The sequence below is a fragment of the Onychostoma macrolepis genome, chromosome 08, assembly GCF_012432095.1.
Source record: "Onychostoma macrolepis isolate SWU-2019 chromosome 08, ASM1243209v1, whole genome shotgun sequence".
Classification (NCBI taxonomy): domain Eukaryota; kingdom Metazoa; phylum Chordata; class Actinopteri; order Cypriniformes; family Cyprinidae; genus Onychostoma; species Onychostoma macrolepis.
Window position 1 is genome coordinate 12,478,938 of NC_081162.1, and position 26,272 is coordinate 12,505,209.

The 26,272-nt window shown below is 35.3% G+C and overlaps 3 protein-coding genes across 5 annotated transcripts in view; 1 reads left to right on the forward strand and 2 right to left on the reverse strand.

Annotated features, from left to right (window-relative positions):
• Nucleotides 1-82: 82 nt before the first annotated feature.
• Nucleotides 83-4,067, reverse strand: foxd5 (forkhead box D5). The gene has a single exon (XM_058785535.1). It carries the CDS (start codon nt 2,269-2,271, stop codon nt 1,303-1,305), a length of 969 nt encoding a protein of 322 aa, XP_058641518.1. The 5' UTR covers nt 2,272-4,067; the 3' UTR covers nt 83-1,302.
• A 137-nt stretch (nt 4,068-4,204) lies between these two features.
• cbwd (COBW domain containing) lies at nt 4,205-17,880 on the reverse strand. 2 transcript variants are annotated; one of them, XM_058785534.1, is made up of 16 exons: nt 17,755-17,880; nt 16,242-16,369; nt 15,968-16,054; nt 15,499-15,595; nt 14,567-14,658; nt 12,796-12,855; nt 12,668-12,705; nt 10,155-10,201; nt 9,271-9,357; nt 8,115-8,159; nt 7,362-7,418; nt 6,633-6,684; nt 5,437-5,505; nt 5,263-5,328; nt 4,945-5,074; nt 4,205-4,804 (listed from the first exon to the last, which is right to left on the reverse strand). In XM_058785534.1, exons 2-16 carry the CDS (start codon nt 16,339-16,341, stop codon nt 4,731-4,733), a joined length of 1,101 nt encoding a protein of 366 aa, XP_058641517.1. In that variant the 5' UTR covers nt 16,342-16,369; nt 17,755-17,880; the 3' UTR covers nt 4,205-4,730. The 2 variants fall into 2 exon arrangements, with proteins under 2 accessions (XP_058641517.1, XP_058641516.1); XM_058785533.1 differs by lacking the exon at nt 17,755-17,880 and adding an exon at nt 16,662-16,822.
• The window catches only part of dock8 (dedicator of cytokinesis 8), a 44,485-nt gene continuing 36,088 nt past the window's right edge, over nt 17,876-26,272 (forward strand). The window contains exons 1-2 of one of the 2 annotated variants that reach the window (XM_058785529.1): nt 17,876-18,014; nt 25,941-26,046. In XM_058785529.1, coding sequence (XP_058641512.1) covers nt 17,962-18,014; nt 25,941-26,046 — 159 coding nt within the window. In that variant the 5' untranslated portion in view covers nt 17,876-17,961. Of the gene's footprint in view, nt 18,015-18,078; nt 18,210-25,940; nt 26,047-26,272 lie in introns of those variants that run through there. The other variant, XM_058785530.1, reaches the window with a different exon arrangement.

Consider the following 26,272-nt stretch of genomic DNA (forward strand, 5'->3'; position numbering starts at 1 on the left):
ATGGGTCAGTTAAACAAATGTGTGTCAATTACACTAAAGTCAAGTTAAACACGTGTTTTCTCTAGCAGTGGATTTCTGTTGGTTTCAATCTTCTAATTCAAAACCCTTTTAAATTACAATGATTTTGTGAATTCTGTTATTTAAACTAAATTCGGTATCATATTTTGTAAGCTCTTGAGTAAACAAGTGAACACAATGAAAGCACACTGATATCAATTCAAACAATAGTCGGCTATGCAATTAGGCAGATTTTAACTGAAAGGTTGAACTGTCTTCTGAGGACAACAGACATTTTTCATAAATGTCAGGTCAAGGCAAGGTTACAGGTTTTTTATTTTTTATTTTTTTATTTTAAGTAGGCTAGTCTACATCTTTTTGATGGCCAATGGTTTTATATATTTGTTACTTTTTACATTATTGTTGTTTCAGTGATTGTTTTAAAGCATGTAGCCTATCCGTACAGCAGGCTAATTGACTTTCAAAAAATAACCTATCCTAAAAAAACATATGGAGTGAAAAGCGTAACAACTAAACCATATTTGTTTTCGCTGTAGATGCATTTCCTATTTGACTTATTACATAACACTATAAAGTGAAGTCAGCCTAAATCAGTCAAATTAACCAAGCAATGCATCGAGCGCGACTGATTTCACGAGCTTCAATCTCCATCTAGTGGACATAAACGGATAGAAAACGTCTTGCAGGCAGTGATGGAGAATCTGTAGACTATTATGCATGCAACACGCGGTTACCAGCATTCTAGTTTTGAAATGCGAGTATTGAACGCGCATTCATATGCAGTCTTTTAATATTTCGAGCTTTAACTTTAAAACTTTTTAGTGAGAGGGCGAGAATACAATTTAAAGTCAATTAAAAGTTTAAAGCCCCCCCACCTCTTTTTATATAAGTATTTTAAAGTTTTTTAAAAATTAAATACAGTGCTCAACGTTCCAACTTATACAATTAAAGCGATCTTAAAACAACAAGTCTTTTTCTTTTTGACAAATGAATGAGCAAAACGCATTATTTCATTTAGATACTATTAGGGCTTTATGGGAAAAATACACGATATAGCCTAATAATTGCTATAATGAGTACGAATAACACGTAGGCTAATTGAGATTTGACGATGATGGTTTATTTAAACAGGCATTTTAATACATCCAACGTTCCAGGATTTTAGACTAACAAATATATTATCATTTATTTATTTACAATAAAACTATCATATAAGAGCAATGACAGACACATCTTATGTTACAAGTCTATTCCAAATGAATTGGAGAGTTTTCCAGACACAGTTCAACAGTGAGGATACGCCATCCGCAGAGTTTCTGTGAAAGGAACAGTCTTCAGCAGAGGAGTCCTTGCTGGCACTGGTAACAAACTTGGATTCACACATGATGTCGGCCTGGGAAATACATAACTATAGTCAGGTGTGAGATGATGGGGAGAGTTTTTGTGAAGAGACGCCGTTGACTTGGCCATAATGCTGTCAATGCTGAACGAACACTTCTGGGTCTTGTGCTCGGGCCTTTGCTGGATTTCTGGAGCTTCGTGGACCTTAATGTTGAGAGTCTGATATTGGAAATAAGGTGGTGGCACCATGATGCCATCCGGCACTGGCAAATATCCAATAGGATTAGCCTGGGCTGGAACCGGCCCAGAGACGCAGTAAGGTCGCCCATATGCTCGATAACTTAACGTTGGGTGGTAAAGCACCAGGTTGTCTTTGGTGAAATCGGGTTGGTTCCTCTTGAATCTTTTCCTTCTGCGCAGAAAGCTGCCGTTGTCAAACATGTCCTCAGATGCAGGGTCCAGGGACCAGTAGTTGCCTTTCCCCGGGTTTCCAGGCTCTCGTGGGATCTTGATGAAGCAGTCGTTGAGTGACAAGTTGTGCCTGATGGAGTTCTGCCACGCGGGGAATTTCTCCTTGTAGTACGGGAACTTGTTGCTGATGAAGTCGCAGATGCCGCTGAGGGTCAGTTTCTTCATCGGGCTCTGGAGGATCGCCATGGTTATGAGGGCGATGTAGGAGTACGGAGGTTTGACGGCGGAGGTCTGCTTCGGAGCGGTCGCGGCGGAGAAGCTGCTCTCGCTCTCTCCTGAAGACTCGGACCCTGAGTGGTCCGCCTCCGTGGGGTCCCTGCAAGGCATGATGAAATACTCTCGGTCGCTATCACTGTGGTCTCCTCCGACGATGTCTATTTCATCGTCTTCAGAAGAGACGGGGGTACGCTGCACTTCTTCGTAATCCTGGGAAAGGGTCATGGTTGGAGACCCCAAATGTGTTGGACTTGTGGCTGGTGAAGCTTGTGCAGGACTCGTGGAAATTAGGGCTATTTATGAGAGGCCACACGCATTCTGTCTTTGGTCCGCCGATGGTCAGACCAATAGGGGTGGAGTGTCACCGCAGGGATTCAGGACAGTCAGGCAGGTGTGGGGGACTTTGACCTGCTTAAACAAAACAATCCGCATTCGAGATACGGATCCTAAACACACGATTACAGCATCTCAAACTAAGGGGATGGCGAAATAATATCAGTCAAATTTAATAATATGTATTACTGGTTTTTAGGAGCAGCTTAAACGCCAACGTGAGAGATGAATTTTCCTCTATTATACTGAGACAAACGTATTGGCAAATAGATTTTTATGTCGGTCTTTTGTTTGTTAAATAAGGAACAAAATGCAAGACGATTTTATCCTCAGTATTAAAGATCTTTTTAGCTGTATTACTGCAGAGTATTAAATTGATACAATTTATTTTAAAATGCACTTCAAAATTTTGACAATTTTAAACGCATGTGCAAGTTTCATGCATTATTTAGAAAAAAGTAATAAATTGCATATTTTTTTCAAACATATAGGCAATATAGATTTTATTATTAATGTAGTCATTTAAAATAGGCTTATATTTGTGAAGTTTTCTTTAGGTTATTTGACCTAAAGTAGCTATAGCCTATACGTTTTTAAGCTTTGGATCACATGACAAAATGTTTTTCTGCATGTGGTTACACTGACGTTATTTTAAAACTGTTTATAAATATAAAATAAAATATTTAATCCTTATTTTAATACGTAATGATAAAATATAATGGCAAACTAATTCAAGTTTTTTAAATCACACAGTTGAACCACCTAGACAATTCTAAACAAACAAAATAAAAAGTTAAATCACAGATTTATTTCTTGGTTAATTTGTTTATTTAAAGTGTTTTAGATCCTGACAAAAAATTTGCGTCACGTCACTGAACCTTTTCTTACAAAAGCCACGTAATTCACTTGCAATACAAATACAGTCGTTATATTTGAGACGGTCTTTTAGGATTCCTCTCTAATTCAGAAGCAGTTTAGCGCAGTGGGAGCTGGGACGTGTGATGGTGAATTTTCACACCACGCCTAACTACCGGTTTAAAGACTGATTTTCCCTCGATACCCCCTGGGTTTCGTTTGGTTTGTCACCTCAAGATACCCGCAGGTGGTGTGACCATGAAAATGGCCATGGCCCGGCTCCCCGCACTGACAGAAGAATGCCGGTAAACGAGCCTATCAACATCAGAATCAAATAGGAAACGGCGCAGCTTTAGCCTACAGGCCAGGAGCGACTTTTATGGGAGGGCATGAATGAGCGCAGCAATCCTCAAAGCAAACCTTCTTGTGCGCGGATATGTGTTAAAACTCTTCACAGTCATCTCAATTGCAAATGAAATGGTCCGTTCACTTCCTCAGCTGTGGATGGTGTGGAAGTGGATGCATGTAAATTTATGAGAGCACTTGAAAGTTGTGGTAAACTAACAGAGCTATTTACAGCACTCATTCATATGTCAATTTAAAGAAATCCAAAGACCTAAACTCATCTTAAAGTGTTTGTACTGAATATTAAGGTTTGTAATAATACAAAGAATGGAAAACACACACACACACACGTGTGTATGTATACATATACATACACAGATATATATATATATATATATATACATAACTTAAGTTGTAACTTGAGATTTCTTTTGCTCCTAGTTATCATAATTTATGGTCCACTACAGACACTCAACAAAAAGTAAACTCTGCCAACCAATTTTCGTAATGTATGTTAAATTGCCATTTTCGCCTTGTCACAGAAAGTGTTAAGTGGGTGCTTGTAATAATGGTTCTCACATTGAAAAAAGACACAACATTTAACACGTTAGAAGAGTAAGCTGAGTAACTCAAAGACTATATTTATTTTACCGGTTACTGCTATTTTACACTTTACACTGTTAAAAAGTCTATGTAAAATGATTAGTAATTGATCACCCAAATGAATCGTTTAAATAACGACATAATCTTAAAATAAAGACTAGAAGAACTATAATGCATTTCCAGATACATATTTGGAGAAAACGGTTATGGAAATGTAAAATAAATTACATTTTAAGACATTTCAGTTAATATCAGTTTTACTGGTTTGAAATGTGGCGTACAGATGCTTAAAGGATTTTTAGTACATGTTTAGGAGAAATAAGTGTCAGATTTGAACGCTTTTTCTATTCAAAACATTATGGAGCATGATAAGCACCTATTAAGCTGTTGCAGGATTTGCAACCCAGGTACAAACTCTTTTAAAACTGGGTTGCAAACAGAAACAGCTGTCTTTTCCAGTGATTTCACAAATGTCTTATGAGATGAGACTGTTGGTGTTGTATGGTTTGTATACGTGGCCTGGTAGACTGTGCACAGTCAGATATCATCTACTCCACGCAGTCTTTATTTGACATGGCTGAAATAAACTCTTTCTTCAGAATCTCGCCATCGAGGTTTCGACCTGAAGTAAGAAGACAGTGAATGGTAACTTATTTATGAAATCATTTTTTAATGTATTAAAAAAAACTTTTTCACAGTTTTTAACCGGCAATTTGACAAAGAGTTGTATTGTATGTTAAAATCTGCAATATTTGAGCTTACCTATGAAGACGAGTCGGTTGATTCTTGGCTCCTGATCTGCCCAGAACTCTGGAGTCTCATCCAGCTCATAAAGCTCATGGACCCCCTGCAACATCACCTTCTTTTGTTTCTGCTGGATGGAGAGGATCCCCTGCCACAACACAAAACAATCATTTACACCGAGAACAGATTTGATGTATATTAGAATGTTTGTACAGGATATACAAAGGCAATATGACTATATGACAATATCACGATTTTCTAGAATTATTTGGCATTTCGGGTGGCTGACATAATATACAATATGGAGAAAGAATATATAGATGACTGTATCCTCACCTTTAACCGGATAACTGCCATTGGCAAGCCTGCTTTGTTCTTAAATGTCTTCTCCCATAAGAGATTCTACAAAAAATATTACATTTTCAAGACATTTTGTAAAGATACTGTTCTGGGTAAATATTTTATTTTAAAAATATTTCATTTACATGCTTCCATATGCTATATCTGTACCTGAATGAATATATTTAATAGGTCTTCTGACACACTGCCAGGAACTTCAAATGTTATAGTCAGCATACTCTGAAATAAAACACACACGTAATTGAAACATTAAAAATTTGTCCGAAATTTCATGAACCAAAATTATGGGAGCATCTCAAAAGTCTTTTTTAAAAATGTTTTTAAAGGAAATCTCTTATGCTCACCAAGGCTGCATTTATTTGTTCAAAAATTCTATTAAAAAGAAATACTGTCAAATATTATTGCAATTAAAAATAACTGATTTATTATGTTTCAAAATGTAATTTACACTTGTGAAGCAAATCTGAATTTTTAGCAGTCGTTACTCCAGTCTTCAGTGTCACATGATCCTTCAGAAATCATTCTAATATGTTGATTTGCTGCTCAAGACAGTTCTTAATATTATCGTCAATGCTGTGTTTTGAATTTTTTTTCAGTATTCTTTAATGATAAAAAGTTCATAAGACCAGAATTTACATTAATTTTTTATAAACGTCTTAACTGTCACTTTTGATCAACTTAATGCATTCTTGCTGAATAAAAGTATTAATTTCTTTAAAAAAAAAAAAAAAAGGTAGTGTTCATAATCATTTTAAAAGTAAGAATTTGCTATTTGTTACGCCATAAAGTGGATTTAAACAAATGCAACAAAGGGATTTTACTAATATCTGTTTGTACACAAAAACATTTTACTAATACCTTTCTCACTTTTAAAATCTTTAAAAGTGTCAGTATGACACTTGAATGAATTTCCCCTTGGTGTTAAATACTTGTACTACTTTAGCACCCATTCTGCTGTACTTCTCTGGGGCGTTGCATGAGCCCTTTACAGATATTTAAACCATTGTTTGTCTGTGTTAAAAGTTACACACTTCCTTTTTTCCTTTGGAATAACAAGAGAAAACAGGGCTCTCATTTACATGAAAAGAGCAGTGAGGCTTGGCTCTGAAGGGGGAGGGTGGAACAGACTGGGTGGATGCGGGAAAGTGACCCTTCTAATGATAAGAGCTCCTATGGAGAGTTTGCTTCAAGGATAGAAGGAAATTGACAACATTTAACATTTATTGAACCTCGTGGTTTGAACAAACCCTGAGAGGAACCTTCAGGGAAGAGAAGCTGGGCCCTTTTTTTTTAGTAAAAAATATTCAATCCCCAATTTCGAAATGTCATAAAAGAATCGCCTTCACCTTGTCTAGATGTGGTTGGCTTGTTTTCACCAGCTGCAGCTTTTCAGCTAACCTGTAGAACACAAGATTTCAAGACATTTAAATGTGAAACAAGCGCGCCGATTGATGTCAAACGCCTTCAATAAACATCCTCTTACATACCCAAATGTATCAGACAGATGTACAGTCTAAGCTAAAACCTTTCAAAGGGTTTGACAACATTGACAAACCCTAATCCTGGTGCTGGTGTGATGCGCAGGAGCTTTTGGGTTTAGAAACAGTAAGATTGAGCTTAATACAGAAAGAAAGAAGAAGAAAGCGTGTGAGCGGGCTCTGACCCCTCGGGGAGGGCAAACGTAGCTCTGTGGATTATTCGTACCACACAGCAGACCAGAGGGGGGTCATCCCAGACAAGCAGCCTGTGCTCAGGGGGGCAAATGGGCCACAGTCGGGGCTGAAAGGCAGTCTGTGTGGAAGTGCTTCTGTACCTTTACTGCACACACTGCTATAATCCTCTGCAGCTGGGCTGAGCTATTCACATTTACTCTGTCTCACTGTAATTACTCTTAAAAAGGGTGTTTCATTTTTTGTTTTTGTGTAAGTCATCAACATTAGCATGAGCTAATGGAGTGTTTGATCCTCATCGGATACACAAGATCCTCTGGAAAAATACTACTATAATTAGCGCTACTATAATTCAGTAAGAAGCAAGTAGCGTAATTCTTGCAAGTATTCTTCAAAAACACTTACCTTACACCATCGTTGATATCAAACGAATGTAAATCTAATACTTGAGACAGGTCAACCCTATAAAGAAGAAAAATACACTTCATTTGTATGTATATATAAATACTTAGTCTGTCTTTGATGTTATTTATAGATTATAGAGGATAAAGAATGTCTTAAAAATGGTAGGGCCCTAAAAACTGTTAAAGAAAGTTTTTTATAGGTCAATTTCTAAAACTGATTGAACTACACACTACTGTTCAAAATTTTTTTTTTATTACTTTTATTCAGCAAAGATGCATTAAACTGATCAAAAGTGACTGAAGTCATTTATAATGTTGTGAAAGATTTATATTTTAAATAAATACTGTTCTTTTGAACTTTCTATCCATCAAAGAACCCTAAAAATCTCTGTTCTAAGCAGAACAACTGTTTTAAATATTAATAATAATAATAATAAAATGTTTCTTGAGTACCAAATCAGCGTATTAAAATGATTTCTGAATGATCATGTGACTGAAGACTGGAGTAATGGCTGTTGAAAATTCAGCTTTGCCTTCACAAGAATAAATTACAATACAAAATAAGAAACAGTAAAGTGTAATAATATTTCATGACATTACTGTAATTTTGATCAAATATATGCAGACTTGAGGGTCAGCTTTATGTAAGGGCAAGTTTGAAAGAGCTTAAACATATGGTACAATATGCACACGATTTTTACTGTAGATCACAAAGTACATGTTTTGCACTGGCGGTTTCTGCATATCTTCTCACCTGGATTTTCGTGTCTCCAAAATCTTCACAAGCCCATTTATTGATCTATGAAGAAGAGGACAGAGCACATACTGTAAAACAAACACAAAGACATCTATCCAATATCATTATAACTAGACTTTTACATTTTCTGAAGTGAATGTAAAAAGCGCAAAGGTCTTTATTACAATACTAGGGTGTGATGGTTGGTTGCCAGGACATTGCTATGCGGTTGCCAAGGTTTATTGAATGTGTTGCTATGTGGTTAATAGGGTGCTCTGGGTTCTGGCTACAATGATATTCTGGTACCTAGATATGACCTAGGTACCTCTGTAAAAGCAAGTTTTTTTTTTTTGCAGAAATCATAAGAAAACTGCTTATGTGATATGAGTAATTTATAATTAACAAAAATGTTCATGTCTTCACCACAACAGATTTATGACATGTTTGACAGACACCAGAATCCACTGAATAACATACAACTAGGGATTCACAGTATATTGGTATTATACTTTTGCCAATATTAAAATTCATTAAAAGTTCATTTATAACACTAATTTACTTTAATAACATTGTTAAATGTAACTTTTAGCAAATGAATATCCGTTGTTCATTGTATACATTATAATGTTGTAATGTCTAGATTCACTGAAGCATTTGAAACAATTCATTTTAGTTTTTGGTGTTTTATTTCTAATCTATTTAAACAAAATTGTTCAGAACTTTAATAAGAAATGGGGCCAGTTGCATAAACTTAAGAACTAGTCTGATCAACTAGCAGATTATTTTTTGGATTCAATTTAGAATAATCCACATTTTTATGTAACTTAATTCAAAAAGAAAATGATGACCAGTCTTCAAGAAAAATTAGCTGACTAACTTCTAAGACTAGTCTAAACCTTTTAAGCAACTGACTCCTGGTTATGGGCCAAAACAAAACAAAATAATTAAGAAATCAATAAATAGATTTAACACATAATTTAATAACACTTTTAAATTTATTTTTTGTTTATAAGCAAATGTCAAAATGAACAGTACAATGTAATGTTGTGACGCCTGAATTGATTCTGATTGATTTAAATCACATTGATTTAATATAATAATTATCAGCCAGAATTTTAATATCAGTCCATCCCTAATAAGAACACATAAGAATGTAAAGGTCTATGGTTCTCACCTCACCGTATCTCTGAGCCCCACCAGCTCACTCTCATTCACTAGATCAGTTTTATTGATGATGGTCAGATCAGCAAGAGCTATCTGCCTAAAAACAGAGAGCAGAATTCAGTACAATTCACATTCACCTGATAAATGCTGCCCATCTTCCCTAAATGTGTATGCAACAAAGGCTGACGACACCTCAGAGGGTCACATATGGATTATTCGTCATAAAAAGCAAATCCCTTCTATGTGCACCTTCAGTTGCTGTACGCAAGTATGTGTGATTACAGTCGTACAATACATCAATAGAACAATACAGTACGAGAACAACTCATCCCATTCTCTCTCTCTTTTGTCACTCTCTTTATTGCTCAGTGTTCAATGTCCCACTCTCCCTTTGTAATTAAATGTGTGTGTGTGAGAAAGTGTGTAAACACTCTTTGTTGCGTTTCATCCATGCCCCTGCCTGTTGTCGGGTCGAGTGTGGGTGGCATGGTGGCACCTTTTTATACTCAAAAGGCGCCACCATTTTGCATGGTGGGAAAACATAAACAGAGAGCAGAAGCGGTTTTTATGGCTTCTGACACTTGTGAGCATTCCAACATGCCTCCGAACCCCAACAAAAACACCCCGACTGCAGCAGGTGAGGTGGAAGGAGCTGGGCTGGAATCGGATATGTTTTTGTGCAGACATTAGTGCCAGCTGTCATGTTTAATAGAGATAACATTCATGAATAGAATTTTAAAAGACCACACAAGAGGTTCTCATAAAAATCTTGGTTACTGGACAATTTGACTTTTGGATTCTTGTAGTACATATTGATAATGATGAAGATTCTAACTTCTTTTCTTGTACTTTTAACACTATATTTATATATTAATGAATCAAATAAGATTTTACCTTGCAGCTTCATTGATAAGACCCTCTGGCTTCTCTTCTGTTAGATGCTAAGAGACAAATAGGAAATAACAATGATTACATAACACATACAAGACAAATCTTAATAATAAAAATAAATAAATAAATAAATCAAGATTGACATTTTATTTTGATTATATTTCAGGGATGCATAACATATCAGCTCCATATCGGTTCTTGGCTGAATAAAAAAAATAAATAATAATAATAATAATCATTATCTATATATATATATATATATATATATATATATATATATATATATATATATATATATATATATATATATATATATATATATATATATACACACACACACACATAACTTAAGTTGTAACTTGAGATTTCTTTTGCTCCTTAACGGCACGGTTAAATGTAATCTTTAACAAATTTTAAAATGTTTTGAATAAATTTTTCACAGTGTACATTATAATATTATAATGTTGTGATATCTAAATTAACGTCTAGCATTAAAATGATTTTAGTTTTCAGTGTTTTATATTTAATTAAATATAACATTTTAATTAATTAAAATAGCTTGGAATTTTAATGTCAAAAATATATTGTTATCACAATAACAAAAAATAATTATCAAACATGGCTTTAGCTTTTTATTTAAAATTTATTTAGAGAAAATAGTATGGAATTTTAATACAAAAAAACGCATCCTTATTGGCATATTTTTAATGATCAAAACAACAACAAAAAAACAAATTTGTACATTACTATTATATTTATCATCTTAAACATAAAAGTACAAACACAAATGGTTACGTCTTCAAATAAAGCAACAAAGCTTGATGTACTTTCACGCTTAAGACCTCTAATCATGGCACTGAGTGGTTTATTGTTTTTACAATGTAAAATATATGCTATACCAATTTGCCAAAGTGCAGTAAATAGATAACTTTATATATAATATTTATCAGAACAAATAATTCTTCAGACAATATAGGTAAAATCATTTATTAGACTAAGAGTAAGCTGTTTGTAGTTGCAAAGCAATACAGCAAGCCAAAGAGATATACAGTAGAATTCAATTGATATTCAGTCACAGGTGTCTGTATATTAGCTATTTTTGGCAACTTTGAATGTGGCTAATCCAACCAGAATTTAGAGTCTGGACTTTATCATTTATAAGATCTAAAAGAACGATAAGAACATTTCATGTCTCATTAGCTTCTGTATACTTCTACACTTCTGTTCCGTCCAGCTTCCTTCCTGAAAATACATCTTTAACATCAGTGCAGATGAGCAAACTGACAACTTTGCGATTACAAGATGCAAACTCACTAAAAGAAATCCAATTTCCAGGATAGTACAACTTCTGAACAGTTTGCTTATTGAAAACAATCCAATTTATTTTCTTGTGTGTGTTGCCAGTCATCTCTGCTGACTGGGAGGAGGCATGTCTCATTGTCTGCGTTCAATACGTAATAACATTGAGCTCTGGGAGCGAGATAAGCCTCATCATCTTGTCTGCACAAATTTCAAACCAACTGGCAGAGATCAAGGCACACGAGGGCACCTAATGGGGATGTCTGTGCAAGTCAAACCCCCCACCACCCGAAGTATCTCTTGTATGGATTAATATATCAGGTGACAATGACAGAGCAGGACAAAGGGTGACAGGCCTATTAGAGTGATCTGCCTTGATATCCATTATTTCTACAGTTTCTATCAAGCCCTCCCCGTCTTCAGCTCAAAAGGCGCTCACAGAACCCCAGAGGGCCGCAGTGCCGAGAGGTGCCACCTGTGCAATAAAAAGACTGACCTGCCAAGACTGACACCACTAAATTGCAGCCTATTATCCAGGTGTCAGTACCACTGTCCTTCTCCCAGCTTGAAGTGTGAAGAGGTACAGCAAGGGGGGAGATACTTCAGTAGGACATGATACTTAAAGACTAATGTAAAATAAAATTATTTTCTGTAAAAACCAAGAAAACGTAATGCCTTCAAGTAACATTGTTTATTAGTGTTTTGTTTTTATGTAAAGCATGCTTCTTTTATCAATACAAGGCCAAAACAATTAACTCTACCATTTAAAATACAAGTAAACAAAATATAAGTTTTAAATATTAAAACATTTTAAATATATTTTTCTATTAAATGTTTTATCATTTATTATTTTATCTGTATCATTTAAATTTATTTTGTATCACATCTTTGATGTGCTTATTTTAATATTACTGAACTTATATATTTTTCATATTCATTTTATATTTCACATTTCATATTCATATACAATTATTTTACTAATAATTTTCTATAACTTAATATTTTTCTGGATTTTTTTTCTTAAAATGGCTCACTTTTATGTTTATTTAAATATATTTTATGATTTTTTAAAAATATATTTATTGATTTATATATTATTATTTGCCCTTTTTATTTCCATTGTGTGTGTGTGTTTTTTTTTTTTTTTTTTTTTTGCATCAGTTAAATCCCTGTACTAAAAAGGGAAAAAATTAGTCTGTGGTTTGACAGCAACTTACCTGCATCCCATATTTAGCATCTATAACTGTGACAATACCTATGTAGGAGATAAGGACATTGTATTATATTGACAGATAAACTATCAATGACTTCATCCGAGGCAGCATTTATTAATTTAGGTTCTTACCGTCCAGATAGACATCACTCCCTAATTCTGCATCAACCCAAAACATGGAAGCAACAGCTCCTGATTTGGAAAACATATAAATCAATTGTACGAAATCACATATAAAAACTAAATAATTATATCTCCATTTACTGTAAATATACAAATGGGAAAACACTTAATTGAATTACCATTGGAACAAAAATGTTTTTTTTTTAATATAAAAAAAATGAGTTTCATGGCACTCACTACTGGAAGGTTTGGCAAAAAACTAATTTAATTATATTCTATGCTTCATTGTAGCATTTTATTAGGTTTTGCAGTGTTTATCTAGTTACTGGATACTTTTTTTGCCTTAAAAAAAGCTTAAACGGGTTGTGGGTGTAGGTATGCGTTTTAAAATGCATAACTAAATTTTACGGGTGGCTTAAAATTTTTCAGCTACAAGGTACATTTTGTTTGTTTCCATGCTTTCCAACTTTTCTTGTAAAAGTTATTTCACAGTTTCGTGTTACAATTTGAGGCCATCTTGTTCACATAATTGAGTTTTGTCAAACCGTCAGGGTAGAATAAGAAAGCATGATAAATATTTGATAGAAGTGTAATGAAGGCAATGTTCTTGAAAGACATCAGATACATAACCCATTCAGCCCACAAGCATCTTCTGAAGAAGGGGAGGGGCTTATCCCCCTGAGGCCCCCAGGAGTGACAGGCCTGTCTCAGCCAATGACAGTGAAGAGGGGCTTGTGTCTGAGCTCTGAGGGTCCTGCATGGCACTGGCCCTTGACACCTGTCACTCACGTACACAGACTGGCTGCAGAAATGATGCTGACCCTTCCTGCCTCTCTACTGATGTCTGTTTCACTCTCAATTGCTTTACAGTGCTTTTTGCTATGTAGGGGGAAAAAATCCTTCTTCACAAAGAAGAACTGTCTGCAATGTAAAAAAAAACCCTAACCCTTTTAAACTGAGGTTGCATTAATGGAAAAGTTCACCCAAAAAATTTACTTGCCCTCAGGCCATCAAAGATGTGAAGATTTTTGAGTTTGTTTCTTCAGTGGAACAGATTTGGAGAAATTTAGAATTACATGATTTAATCCACATGACTCCAGTTCATCAATTAATGTCTTGTGAATCAAAACCTTTAGCTTTAAACCATTGCTTGTGGCCAAAATATCAAAACTGGTTTGGAATGTTTTCGCTCATAAACGGTGCTTGATCAGCTCATATTTCTCTCCTGATTCAGATGAGACTTTTCACTGGACAAAGCAATATTTTGGATATAGGACTCCTATAAACAGACAGCTTTTCACTTCACAAGATGTTAATTGATGGGACTGAAGTCATGTGGATTGTGATGTTTTTATCAGCTGTTTGGACTCTTATTCTGACGGCACCCATTCAATGGAGAGCAAAAGATGCAATGCTACATTTTTAAAGTTTTTACAATGAAGCATCAAACTCTTCAACATCTTGGATGGCCCAAGATTGAGTAAATGCTCTGCAAATCTTTTTTTCTGTGAACTATTCCTTTAACAGCTAAATGCACATACGACTAAAGCAAGATGGATTGCTACTAGTAAGGAATGCTTTACAATTCAATCTAAGCCATTAAACAAAGCCTAATCTAAGACTCTGTGTAAATATGGATGTACATATTTTTAGACCTCACTTATACAAAAAACTAATGGATCACAACATTTGAGAAAGATGGTCAATGGTTACATTAGCTACCATTATAGATTTGTCAGGTTACGAAGGTGTATCTGTTGGTGTACATGATGTACAGTACCTGGATCTGCCAATCCAGTCGTCTCTAGAAGGATGTAGTCAAACTTTCCTTTCTTCTCCATTAGATTTTCAATAGCTTTTAAACCATTGTCTCTGTAAAAGCAATGGGTGATAATGTATTATTAGACATAATTCAATATATGCAAGTACACTAGTTTGGGATTGGTAAGACGTCTCTTATGCTCACCAAGGCTGCATTTATTTGATCAAAAATATAGTAAAACAACAACATTGTGAAACACTGTTACAATTTAAAATAGTGGTCTGCTTTGTGAATATATTTAAAAAATGCAATTTATTCTTGTGATGACAAAGCTGAATTACTCCAGTCTTCAGTGTCACATGATCCTTCAGGAATCACTTTAATTTGCTGATTTAATGCTAAAGAAATACTTCCTATTATTATCAAGATTAAAAATAGTTGTTTTGCTTAATACAGTATATTCATGGAAACAGTCATCTCTTTTTTTCAGGATTCTTTGATGAAAAAAAAGTTAACAATACTTATTTGAAATAGAAATCTTTTGTAACATTAAAAAGTCTTTATTGTCAAATGTATTATTATTATTATTCAATATTATTATCAATTTAATATTTCCTTGCTGAATAAAAGTATGAATTTCTTTCCAATTGTTTTTAACGATGGTGCATGTGTTAATTATTTATCACGCAACAGTAGTTATAATGTTTTTTTTTTTTAAATGATGTCATATAAATAATCAGTAATTAGAAACAATTAAATGAATAAAACAAGGACAATAGTTATTAATCATTGGAATGTAATGGCAAACAGAAATGGTGGGTTTCCATTTAAGCCATTTTACAAAAATTCCAAAAACAGTTCTGTGTTCCAGAACTGTATTTATTCTTCATACTACAACACACACATTCTAGTTTTGTCCTAGTATTTAGTAGTAGTCTGAACAACCGTACTTCACAGAGCAGCACAGGCAGCCGTTCCTCAGCTCCAGCCACTCCTCATACAGCTCTCCTGCCTGACTGACAGCTAAAGACTTCTCCAGAGCACTGCCTGCAGAACAACACAGCACAGGTTCAACCTCTCAGTAGTATGTCCAATTAGGTCATTTATAATCTCTGCACTTTTGATCAAAATGTTCATGAGTATGATCCAAATGACAAAAAAATACAGCAAAATTTTAATGGTATAATTGTGAAACATCTGAAGAGATAACCATGTTAAAGAGACCAAATCACGATGAAAATGCAGGTTTTCTATAAGCAATAAGGTTCTACTCTATTGCAATGATTAGGAAAAAATAGGGAATGCTTTGCTGCCCTCTCCTGGTCATAACAGCACTGTCAGGACACATAAAGGCATCTAGGAATAAAAAACTAGACTAGGGGTCTGATTGCATATTTGTTTGCTCATTTTATAACTTACCTTCACCAAATTCATTAAGAATGACAGCTATTCGTTTATTATGTTGCTCTGTTAATATGTAGTTCAAAAGTGTTGTCTTTCCAGCACCTGTATTTGGAAAAGAGAGAAATAAAGTTAAGCTACTGGGTATACAGTAACACATATTTTCATTATTGTATTATAGAGCATATTTTATTTTATTTATTTTGCTTTCATAAGTATGATTTATGGTCTACATGAATCATATTTATGAAAGCAAATATTTTATGGTTTGTTTATTTTTTTCTATGCTGACCCAAGTATCCAGTGATGATGGTAACCGGTATCTGAACTGTGGGTCCGGTTTCCTTCTCCTTGATGGGAACTAACTCCGGACATTCATCCTCTTCCTCCATTACTGAGCTCTTCTGAACTAATGAGAGTCTATAAACACACAAACAGGAGTTTATATACATGGCATGACAAGACAGAATATTCATTATTCAGTGCTAAAATTACTCAGCGTAGTGGCATCTAACTCAGGGCATGTCGAACATAAATCTGACATATATTATATTTCACCGTGTTTGATAGATATGAGCTGTTAATATAGGACACACACATCTGTCAATGGCTGTCAATACAGTGCGGTTTGGCACTAAGTTAACGTTACTAGTCTCTACAAGCGCCATGCATTAGAAAAGAAGCGAATAAACACAAACAAAACACAACTTACACTTTACGAAATACGAGCTCTTAGATGAAGTACTACTTTAAAACATGACCTGCAGAGTGAGATCTGTCGTCCAGTTTGTAATAAAAGAGCAATACTTCATTGAGCGATATGCTGGTGTGTATGTAATCAAGGTCCGAGCTGCGCTTTGGCTTGAAGTTACAGTTCCTAGTTAAAAATGGAACGTGAACCTGCTGTGTTTAGCATTTCACGCTGTATTTAATAACTTAATATACAAATAAATAAGTAAAAGAAATCATAGAACTAAATATGGTGACTATTATAAAATATGCTCCTGATTTATATAGACTAGAAGAACACCTGTTAGCAAAGTATTCACTTACCAAACACTTTATATAGCCTACAATATACACAAACTAAGAACACTTTCTTTAATATACAGAAAATATACAGTTAATTTGTAGAAAAACAATGTACTTTTATACATTTTATATTTGATAAATTTGACTAAACAGAATTATTAAAAAATAATTAAAACCGACAAAAGCACAATATTAAAAATTAATTAAATACAGCTCATAAAATGAAAATACAACGTATAAAAATAGAAATGAATTCAAAATATTAATAAATCATTAAAAAATGCTGTAACAATAAGTTACATCAGTTCAGTCAAAGCTGTGGAGACACTGGTATTGTTGTATTTTGTAACTCTCTATGTCTGTGATAGATGCTATGGGTTGTATATGCTGTCTATTGTCTTTTTTTAAATCTGGACCTTGAGTCCGTAATAAAAGTTTGATTGATTGATTGATTGAATATATAATAAATATACTAAAATAGTATTGTTTGAGCGCAATTCATATCCGACAGGGGTCGCAGCTGTCCTATTTCACATCTCTGACTAGATTTCATTTCATTCAGCAACTTGACCAAGTGTAAAAACCAGCTCCACCAGAAAAATTTTTTTTTCAATCATAATTTATCAAACATATTTTGTCGATAAAAAGATATCCAGGCTTGTTTCTTTTTCCACATCTTAACGTAAACCGGTATTTTTGTTTATAATGTAGGCCTACTGCAATCTGTCGTCGTCACCCATTTAAACTCATTTGTTTAAGTAAACCCAACCCACCCTTAATCTTCACAACATCGTTTAGTAGCTCTCCCTCTCTCTCCCTCTCTCGTGTAAATCCTCTCTGTTTGGGTTGAAGTTAAAATGCGGAAGTTTCCGCCCAGCGAAGCCGCTGATACCGCGAAGATGAGGCTTGCGATGCCATCAGCGACCATCCCCGCTCCGTCCTGCTCTCCGCGGCTCTGCGTGGACTGAGACCAGACTCGCATGGCTTCTCTGCCAGCGTCAGAGCGGAGAGCATTCGCTCTCAAAATCAACAGGTAATGCTCATTTCCTTTGGCTGGACCTCATAGCTCGTGCACTGACAGACCCCAGGGAAGCTGAGCTGACTTTTGGAGCTGTCTCTCTGTCCGCAGTCAGTGTTAAATCTACAGGGAGTTTTGGTGAATTCCGGAACAGGCAGCTACACGTTTGGAATAAGCTACAAGTCTGGCACCATGAGACTTGATAGTCTTGTGAGTCTTCTTATCTGTTATGGCTATGTGATATTACAGCTTATTTCACGAGTTATAGCACTATTTACAGTATTTATCAGTAGCCTACATTTAATGTTGTTGTTTTTTTTCAGTATGGAAATCTCATTTTCAAATAAGCTTTTAACTGAAGTATTAATAGCAACCTGTCACTTTCAGTATGCAGATGGTCTTCATTCTAATACATCTGTGCTGTAAAAGTTATGGAGGTCTAGAGGCTTTCCACATGTATCCCTTCAGGCAAAAAGAAAGAAAGGCAGAATGATTGAACAAATATGTCAAAGCATTTGAGTGCAATTTTCATTCATTTCCGTGTTATTCTAAATATGGATCTCCTATCTATTTGATCATTTCCTCCACAAGCCCCCTTTTCTCCTCTGGTTATGACGAGTCAGCGCTGGCCTCTGTTAGGTGTAAAGTTAAGGTGGAAGTTTGTATTGTTCCTGTTTTATCGCACAACAGGTGGGGAGGAAATGAATATACGGATATAGTGGAAGAAGGGAGTCCGGTGATAAAACAAAGGGGACAAAGTACTCATATACAGTGTAATGATCAGTATTATGTCTTATGAGTTTATGTCACACAGGCACACAAAGGTTCATTCATAACACAACTGTCATATGCCACACCATTTTTTCCCCAGCAGATTGTGGGAATCATGCAGTGGAGTGTCTTTATGAATTAATAAGCTGTTTGCGTATAGTCACATGTGTTTAACCGCTAGTTTATCTGAGGAACTCAGAGATGCTGTGTTTTGTAACTTAAAAGTCCCACTGCATTGTGGTTGAAGTGTAAGGCTTTTGGCTTGTAATGAAGATGCTGCAGGTTTGATCCATACCAAGATGACATGTTGCAATTTTGCACTGAATCTCAGGCTGCTGTCTGTGTACTCATGTTTTGGACGTTTTTTTTTTTTTTTAAATGACAAATAATCAATCTTCAGTAGCTATACATCACCCGTAGTGAGCATTTAATGGCTTTGCTAAAACTGAAAAACAGTATTTTACATGTTCAGCAGCATCCTGTTATTGTGCTTGATCAGCATCAGTATTTGATATCCTTGCTTGCACTGATTACAAAAACATGAAAAAATATGTAATGTAGCTTTCTGAAAAGTTTGTTGCAGAGATGAAAACTTTGATATTGGTACTATATTAGTTATTAGTTGATATTAAAGGGATAGTTCACCCAAAAATTAAAATTGTCATTAATTACTCACCCTCATGTCTTTCCAAACTTGTAAGACCTTTGTTCATCTTCAGAATACAAATTAAGATATTTTTGATGAAATCCAAGAGCTTGTAAAATAGTTATGTTTTCCTGTGAGATTGGGTTTTTATTATTTTTATTATTATTATTTATGGCCAATAAGTAAAAATAGTTAATATTAAATTATATTTTGTCAAAATTAGAAAAAAAAAATAGTTTATGCATCACAGTATTATAATGTACGACAGTATAAAAAATAGATATTCATTTTGATAGCTGCTAAAGATTACATTATTATTAGATTATTATCATTTTTACAGATCAGTTGTGAGTGTTAGATGATGGCAAAGGTAATCTAAATGTAATGAGCTGCACAATTAAATATCCAATACCGAAAAATGACAAAAAACACAATCTCATGTTATGTTCTCACGCAGTGAAAAATACATTGTGGAGCAACGGGGACACTGACAACGTGCCAACAGACAAGACAGAGCAGGTTACTTTTGGTATGGAACAAAGTCTCCACTTTCAAATTTTGTCTTTTTTTAAGAAATTCAAACAACAAATACCGTTTTGTGGCTCTCTATTGTGACGTGACAGATCGCTGTAGTGCCTCAGTTCAAGTGGCAAGTGAACCGATCATTTCTTCCTCTTTACTAGTTATAGCATGAAATAAACATGAATGAACATCAGAAGGTATCTTGTTTCAACCGCGCAAAGATGTCAATACACAATCTACTCTCCTGTCTGGTTTATTTGTCGGACATTAATAGCAGTTTCGGCGTTATGATTGGCCAGATCGCCTATCAATTGTGTCGGTACATCTCTATTTTATAGTGAGCTCTTGGTTTATGTTCGTTGTCACAGCAGTATTGGGTAACCATGATTAAGCAATTAACAGTCACCGTTTCACTTCCTCGTTGCAAGGACACAATAAGAAATTCAGAAGAACTCACTGATGCTAAAGAGAGATTATAGGCAGTATGTCTCTAAAACAAAGTCAAGCAGTAAAAAGCCCATAGCTCATCAGCTAACAGAATGAATGATTCCCAGATTTTCATGCAAGTGCAGCCTGACCAGCGCATCTCACTGGGGACCGATACTTGCTGTGGCTGCAGCAGCTGTATTGCACAAGCTGAACTCATGCTGTCTCGTGCAGACAGCTTTGGGTAGTGGAAAAACGTCAGCGCATACGCTGCAGATTTCTGCTGGCTCGCGCCACCCTCTGTGTCCCTTCTCATTTTCAGTGACCACACATTTATTTGCATGAAGGATGCATTCACACATGAAATGTCCTCTTGAGCACAGCTGTGTTTTGTACTGGAGAAGGGTGCCCTGGGGTTTTTGTTTGCTCTTTATTCCATCTTCTTTTTCATAACTTCCTTTGATTTTTCCGGGCGCATGGAGGAATATTTCTGTATGAGAAGTGACACTTAATGTTTTAGGATGGGCAATGTGGTGAAAACAGAATGAAATGAGACGTGGCAGACTATAAACGAAAGCCCTCGGTCAGCAGAAAGGCTGTAGTTGAAGGAAATGCTCGACATTATCACGAGAATAGTTCTTTAATTTCAGTTATCTTCAGCTGATGTTGACCTTCAAGGGAAGTTACACACTAGAGTGGTGTTCTTGCACAATAGTGTTGTGAGGCACCCTGACCCACAATCATATTTGGCTGTGACGGCTAAGACAAACAATCGTAGTCCGCTCTCTTTGGAATGTGGCTGGTGCTATTATGGCCGTACTTAGTACTTATGTTTTACAGTCTCTTGTAATCATACAGTCTTCTATGGGGAAAAATAAGAACAAATCTGAAAAGTAGATTTTTGTTCATTTAGTTTTTTTTTTTAGATCAAAAGATACATTTATAATGTTATTAAAGATTTATATTTCAAATAAATGCTTTTGAGCTTTCTATTATATGATATCATATTAGACTGATTTCTGAAGGATCATGTGACACTGGAGTAATGGCTGCTGAAAATTCATCTTTACAATCACAGGAATAACTTAAATTTTAAAATATATTCAAATAGAAAAACTGTTACTTTAAATTGCAGTAACATTGCACGCTCTTACTGTTTTTACTGTATTTTTAATCAAATAAATGTAGCATTGGTGAGCATAAGAGACTTCATGCTTTTCAAAAACATTAAAAAAAAAATCTTACTGACCTCAAACTTTTGAATGGTAGTTTATGTACTAGAAATAGACATATTATATAAAGTCAATTTTATATAATTAATTGTTTCTGCCTGTTGTAAGATTTAGATTATCATTTAGTGATAACAGGATATTGATACATTACAGCAAAATTTCAAACCTTTAAAAAGACAGTTCACCAAAAAATTAAAATTCTGTCATCATTTACTCACCCAGACAGTTTTGGATAACCATGGACTTCTATTGTAACGAGAAAAAAAAAAAAAAAAAAACACACTATGGGGTGAACTATGACTTTAAGAGTGTGAATGTGCTTGCCCTTTAAGAGGGCAATTTTAATATTGGTTCACCTCTAGTTTAAAAAAAATTACTGATGCATTTTAAATTGATGTGGTGACTTAAAGGGATAGTTCACCCAAAGATGACAATTCTGTCATTAATTACTCACCCTCATGTCGTTCCAAACCCATGAGACCTTTATTCATCTTCAGAACATGAATTAAGATATTTTTGATGAAATCCTTGAGCTTTCTGGCCCTACATAGACAGCAACACAACTACCGCATTCAAGGTCCAGAAAGGTAGTAGTACATCGATAAAATAGTCCATGTGACACCAGTGGTTCAACCGTAATGTTATGAAGTATAAAGAAATCAAAAATAACAACTTTATTCAACAATTTCTTCGTCTTCTTGTCGTGGTACTCTCGTGAACGTGCATCGACTGAGACGGAAGAAAAGAAATTGTTGAATAAAGTTGTTATTTTTGTTTTCTTTGCACACAAAAAGTATTTTCGTAGCTTCTTAATGGTTGAACCACTGATGTAAACATGGACTATTTTAACAATCTCCTTACTATGTTTCTGTGCCTTGACCATGCTAGTTGGGTTGCTCTCTATATGCAGGGTCAGAAAGCTCACAGATTTCATCAGAAATATCTTAATTTGTTTTCTGAATATGAATGAAGGTCTTATAGGTTTGGAACGACATGAGGGTGAGTAATTAATGACAGAACTGTCATTTTTGGGTGAACTATCCCTTTAAAAACATTCATGTTGCAAGAAAAGACATGGCTAAATGACCAAAGGCGTCTGTCTGACGTTTGCATAGAGGCCAGCAATTTAAAAAGTAGCACAGACAGAGCTTGCTCCATCCCTTCCCCTTCCACCCTTCAGAAGTTCTTTAGTACCTGGTTGAGTAATCTCTAAAGTAGTGAACAAAATGACCCAAAATGCTTACAGTATACAAGCAATTATCATCAGATTGCATTAGAAAAGAGTTCTGATCTTTGATCATATCATCAAAAAGTCTGTAACAAAATCAGGATGGCTGTTCATAAAGTGTTAGCTCCTCACATGCCGTGTGTGTTTGTTTGTGTGAATTGTTCCCAATAATTACAGCTCCTGTCAAAGTTGACGGAAAGCCAGTAAAGCAGAAGGAGGGTCAAATTGAGACTCCTCTCTCTGCACTCTGTGTCATTACCTCCAGTGCAGAGAACAGTCCATGATAACACAAAAACACCATCATCCAGAGGGTCATGAGCTGTTTTATTGTGATGAACATTCCAGTCATATTAAAGACAAACATTTTTGTGGATTGTAAACTGTAGCTCACACCCATCCATCTCAGCCTTTTATGTTTAATTGGTTTTTCTTCATAGTGACTTGTCGTAGAACTCTTACCATTACGACTGAATGCCTGGTTATCCTATAAAAGATCTGATATTTCTTTCTTTGCTTTTATAGAGAAATGTGATTTTGTAATGTGTTTGTTTTATAAATTCAGCTGGCGTTTCGTCTTGCATGAGGTTTGACCTTTGTTCTATAATGACGTAAACTAATATGAACGAATCGTGAATGTGTTGCATTACTAAATACTCTGCGGTATTCTGTGATCTGTCTTCAGTATATAGAAAGGCTGCATGCTATAATTCACTCCTGTTTGTCTTTGCCTTGTGGTTTAGAGAATTTGCATGCTCTCCTGCCCCAGACTTGACTTTTAAAGTACTTAACAAAGTCTGTAGCTGATTTTGTGGATATTTTCCCGGAAAGCTGTGACAAATAAATCCCATTTAATAATTCAACAAATCTACTCTAGTTTTTAAAAACTAGCTTTTCGAGTTGATATTTTGAATTGGCACAAGTTACCAGAGTCCTGAAAAACAAGAACAGCAGCTACGACATTTTTGATTTAACGGATGATGTTACAGTTCATTTTGTTATGTCGCTTTTTTGTGTGATGGCTATGTTCGTAACGAACTTGGAAATACACTACAATTCAAAACTTTGGGTTCTTCTTCAAAAAAATACAGTAATATAGTAAAATATTATTTCAATTTAAAAGAACTGTTATATATTTTAAAATGCAATTTATTCATGTGATGCAAAGCCAACATATTGAATATGAAGTGCACATGATTACTGAAACCCCATTATCCTACAACAGACAATCTGTGTAAATGAGTTTGGGAAGAAACAACACAGCGTTATGAATGGTGACCCATTTTTTAGGACTTTTGATAAGCGGGTGCACAATAGCACTCTGTTGTATCGTGGCCTGGAGGGCTGGCTGCCAAACCCAATACCTCTCTGCTTCTGAGGCGAATCCTTCTGCTGAAATCAATGGAGGTTAGGAGAAAAACAGGCTGCATTGTGGGAATTGTTGGCTGAGACACTGTGGGAATGTGACTGAAGTGATTTAAGTGTGAAAATGAGAATCGTAACTAACTGCTTAAGTGGTAACTTGGTTGTAGTGTAGTGTATTGGAGGTGCTAAATTCACTCGAGTATATGCTCTAAATTCAAAGTAGATCTCATGCTGTGTCGTTTTTACACTGTGAATTTTCATTTAATCAGTGATGCTGCAGTGGGATGGAGAAATCTGGGACACTGTCTGTCTGATTTTTTTTTTTTCTGCTTTGCCTGCAGTGGTTAGGAAGCACAGGTGCACCACAGCACACACACACACACACACACTCATTAGCACACCCTATCCAATGTTTGGGGAACATGTCATTAGAGTGTCTAAATATATTTATGCTTCATTTAGGAATCTCACAGCATGAGTTTCAAAGCTGATTACTGCATGTTGTAGAAGGGTTTGTTGTTGTACTCACCCTCTGCCAAAAGTATACAATGAATTAATTGATATCATTAATACATGTACAAATGAATGAACATAATAATGTACAAAAAGCTTTGGGATTATAGTAGCCTGAGTACTTAAGGAACTGGGCTGATAATGCAAATGTTGTGGGTTTAAATCTAGTGGTTGACTGATACGGATATTTTAAGGTGATACTGATAGCTAGAGAGCAAGGTGGCTGCTGGCCGATATGTGTTAGTTATTACAGTTTAATAAAGGAAGTTGAGATGTACGCCTAAAGGGAAATTAAACTAACTTTTATTTTATTATTATTTTTTTTACGCAATAGCCTACTTAATAAATTCCCCCCCAAAAAACCTTGCAAACTATATGAAAGTCCCTTTCCACCGCAAAGTTTCGTTTTACTCTACTGTATCTCAACTTGGTGATGTATATCATAATTGAAACAGTTTTCTCAGAAATTAGACTTTATATCTCCACTGCAATTTGGATTTTATTATATTATCTCAAAATTTCAACCCTTTTTTACTTAATTTCAATCTTCTATTTCACAATTGCAGATTTGTCTCACATTTTATCTCTCAATTGAAACATTTTAATAATTGTGATTTTCGTTTTCAATTGTGATATCTCATTTTAAATCCAAATTATTTTTGTTATGTTCATATAGCTCAAACGCTAAGGTCATGAGTTCGATTCTGAGGGAATGTGAAAAAATGTAATAACTTGAATGCATTGTACATTTATGCTCTTGAGTTTGAAACGTGTTCAATATAGAAAGCAGAAATTACACAAATTATCCATTGACAGGTCTGTTGGCAGACTTTGGAACAGGGGATGCTTCTGTAAATTGTTCAAGCAGACAGAGTCGTCTGCCACTCGAAATTGCCAAATATCGGGTGTATGATGGTGTATATTAATATCTAGGTGCAGTTGACCATGAACTGCACAGTTACTGAGACACTTAACTTCAGGTTAATGAGGGGTCTGTGTGTTTAATGACGAGTAATGAATGAGGTAATTGATGGGAGGTTCATTCAGTGCGTGTAACTTTGCATCTCTCTCTCACACACACACACGCACACACACACACACACACACACACTGAGAGGAGTGTATAAACAAGCACCTGGTGCCTGCGCAAAACCTCTCGCTTGGAAATAATTCTATGTTGCACCTCATTTTCTGTTTCCTCTCCACCCTCTTCATCCTCATCTCCATCTCTCTCATCTCAGACACTCCTCGGCGGAGATCCGGAGACACTTCAGTGGGATCAGCCATGGTTCCCTTCCTCACCACCGGCACAGTTACAGCACCTCTGGCTCTTTCTGCTTCAACGTAGTGAGTGCTGCACTTTCACTGATAAATACTTCAGTAGAATCCAGTTCAGTAACTTCAAACTGATTCTGAACATACAAACAAGTCATTCGTAAATTATACATGGATGTATGTTTATAAACACTTTATTCTGGATGTGAGAATAGGTGTGGGTAAATGTCTGTCACATCACTGTCTAATTTGATTCCATTTAAAAAGAAAAATAAGAAGGTTTGTTTATATTTTTCAG

Bases quoted from the DNA above. Each gene is read 5' to 3' on its own strand.
- cbwd (XM_058785534.1), bottom strand. From the start codon at position 16,341: ATGGAGGAAGAGGATGAATGTCCGGAGTTAGTTCCCATCAAGGAGAAG. The intron at 16,055-16,241 runs GTCAGCATAGAA...TTCCAAATACAG, and splicing joins CATCATCACTGGATACTTGG to GTGCTGGAAAGACAACACTT. The intron at 14,659-15,498 runs GTACGGTTGTTC...TTGCTTTTACAG, and splicing joins TGCCTGTGCTGCTCTGTGAA to AGACAATGGTTTAAAAGCTA.
- foxd5 (XM_058785535.1), bottom strand. From the start codon at position 2,271: ATGACCCTTTCCCAGGATTACGAAGAAGTGCAGCGTACCCCCGTCTCT.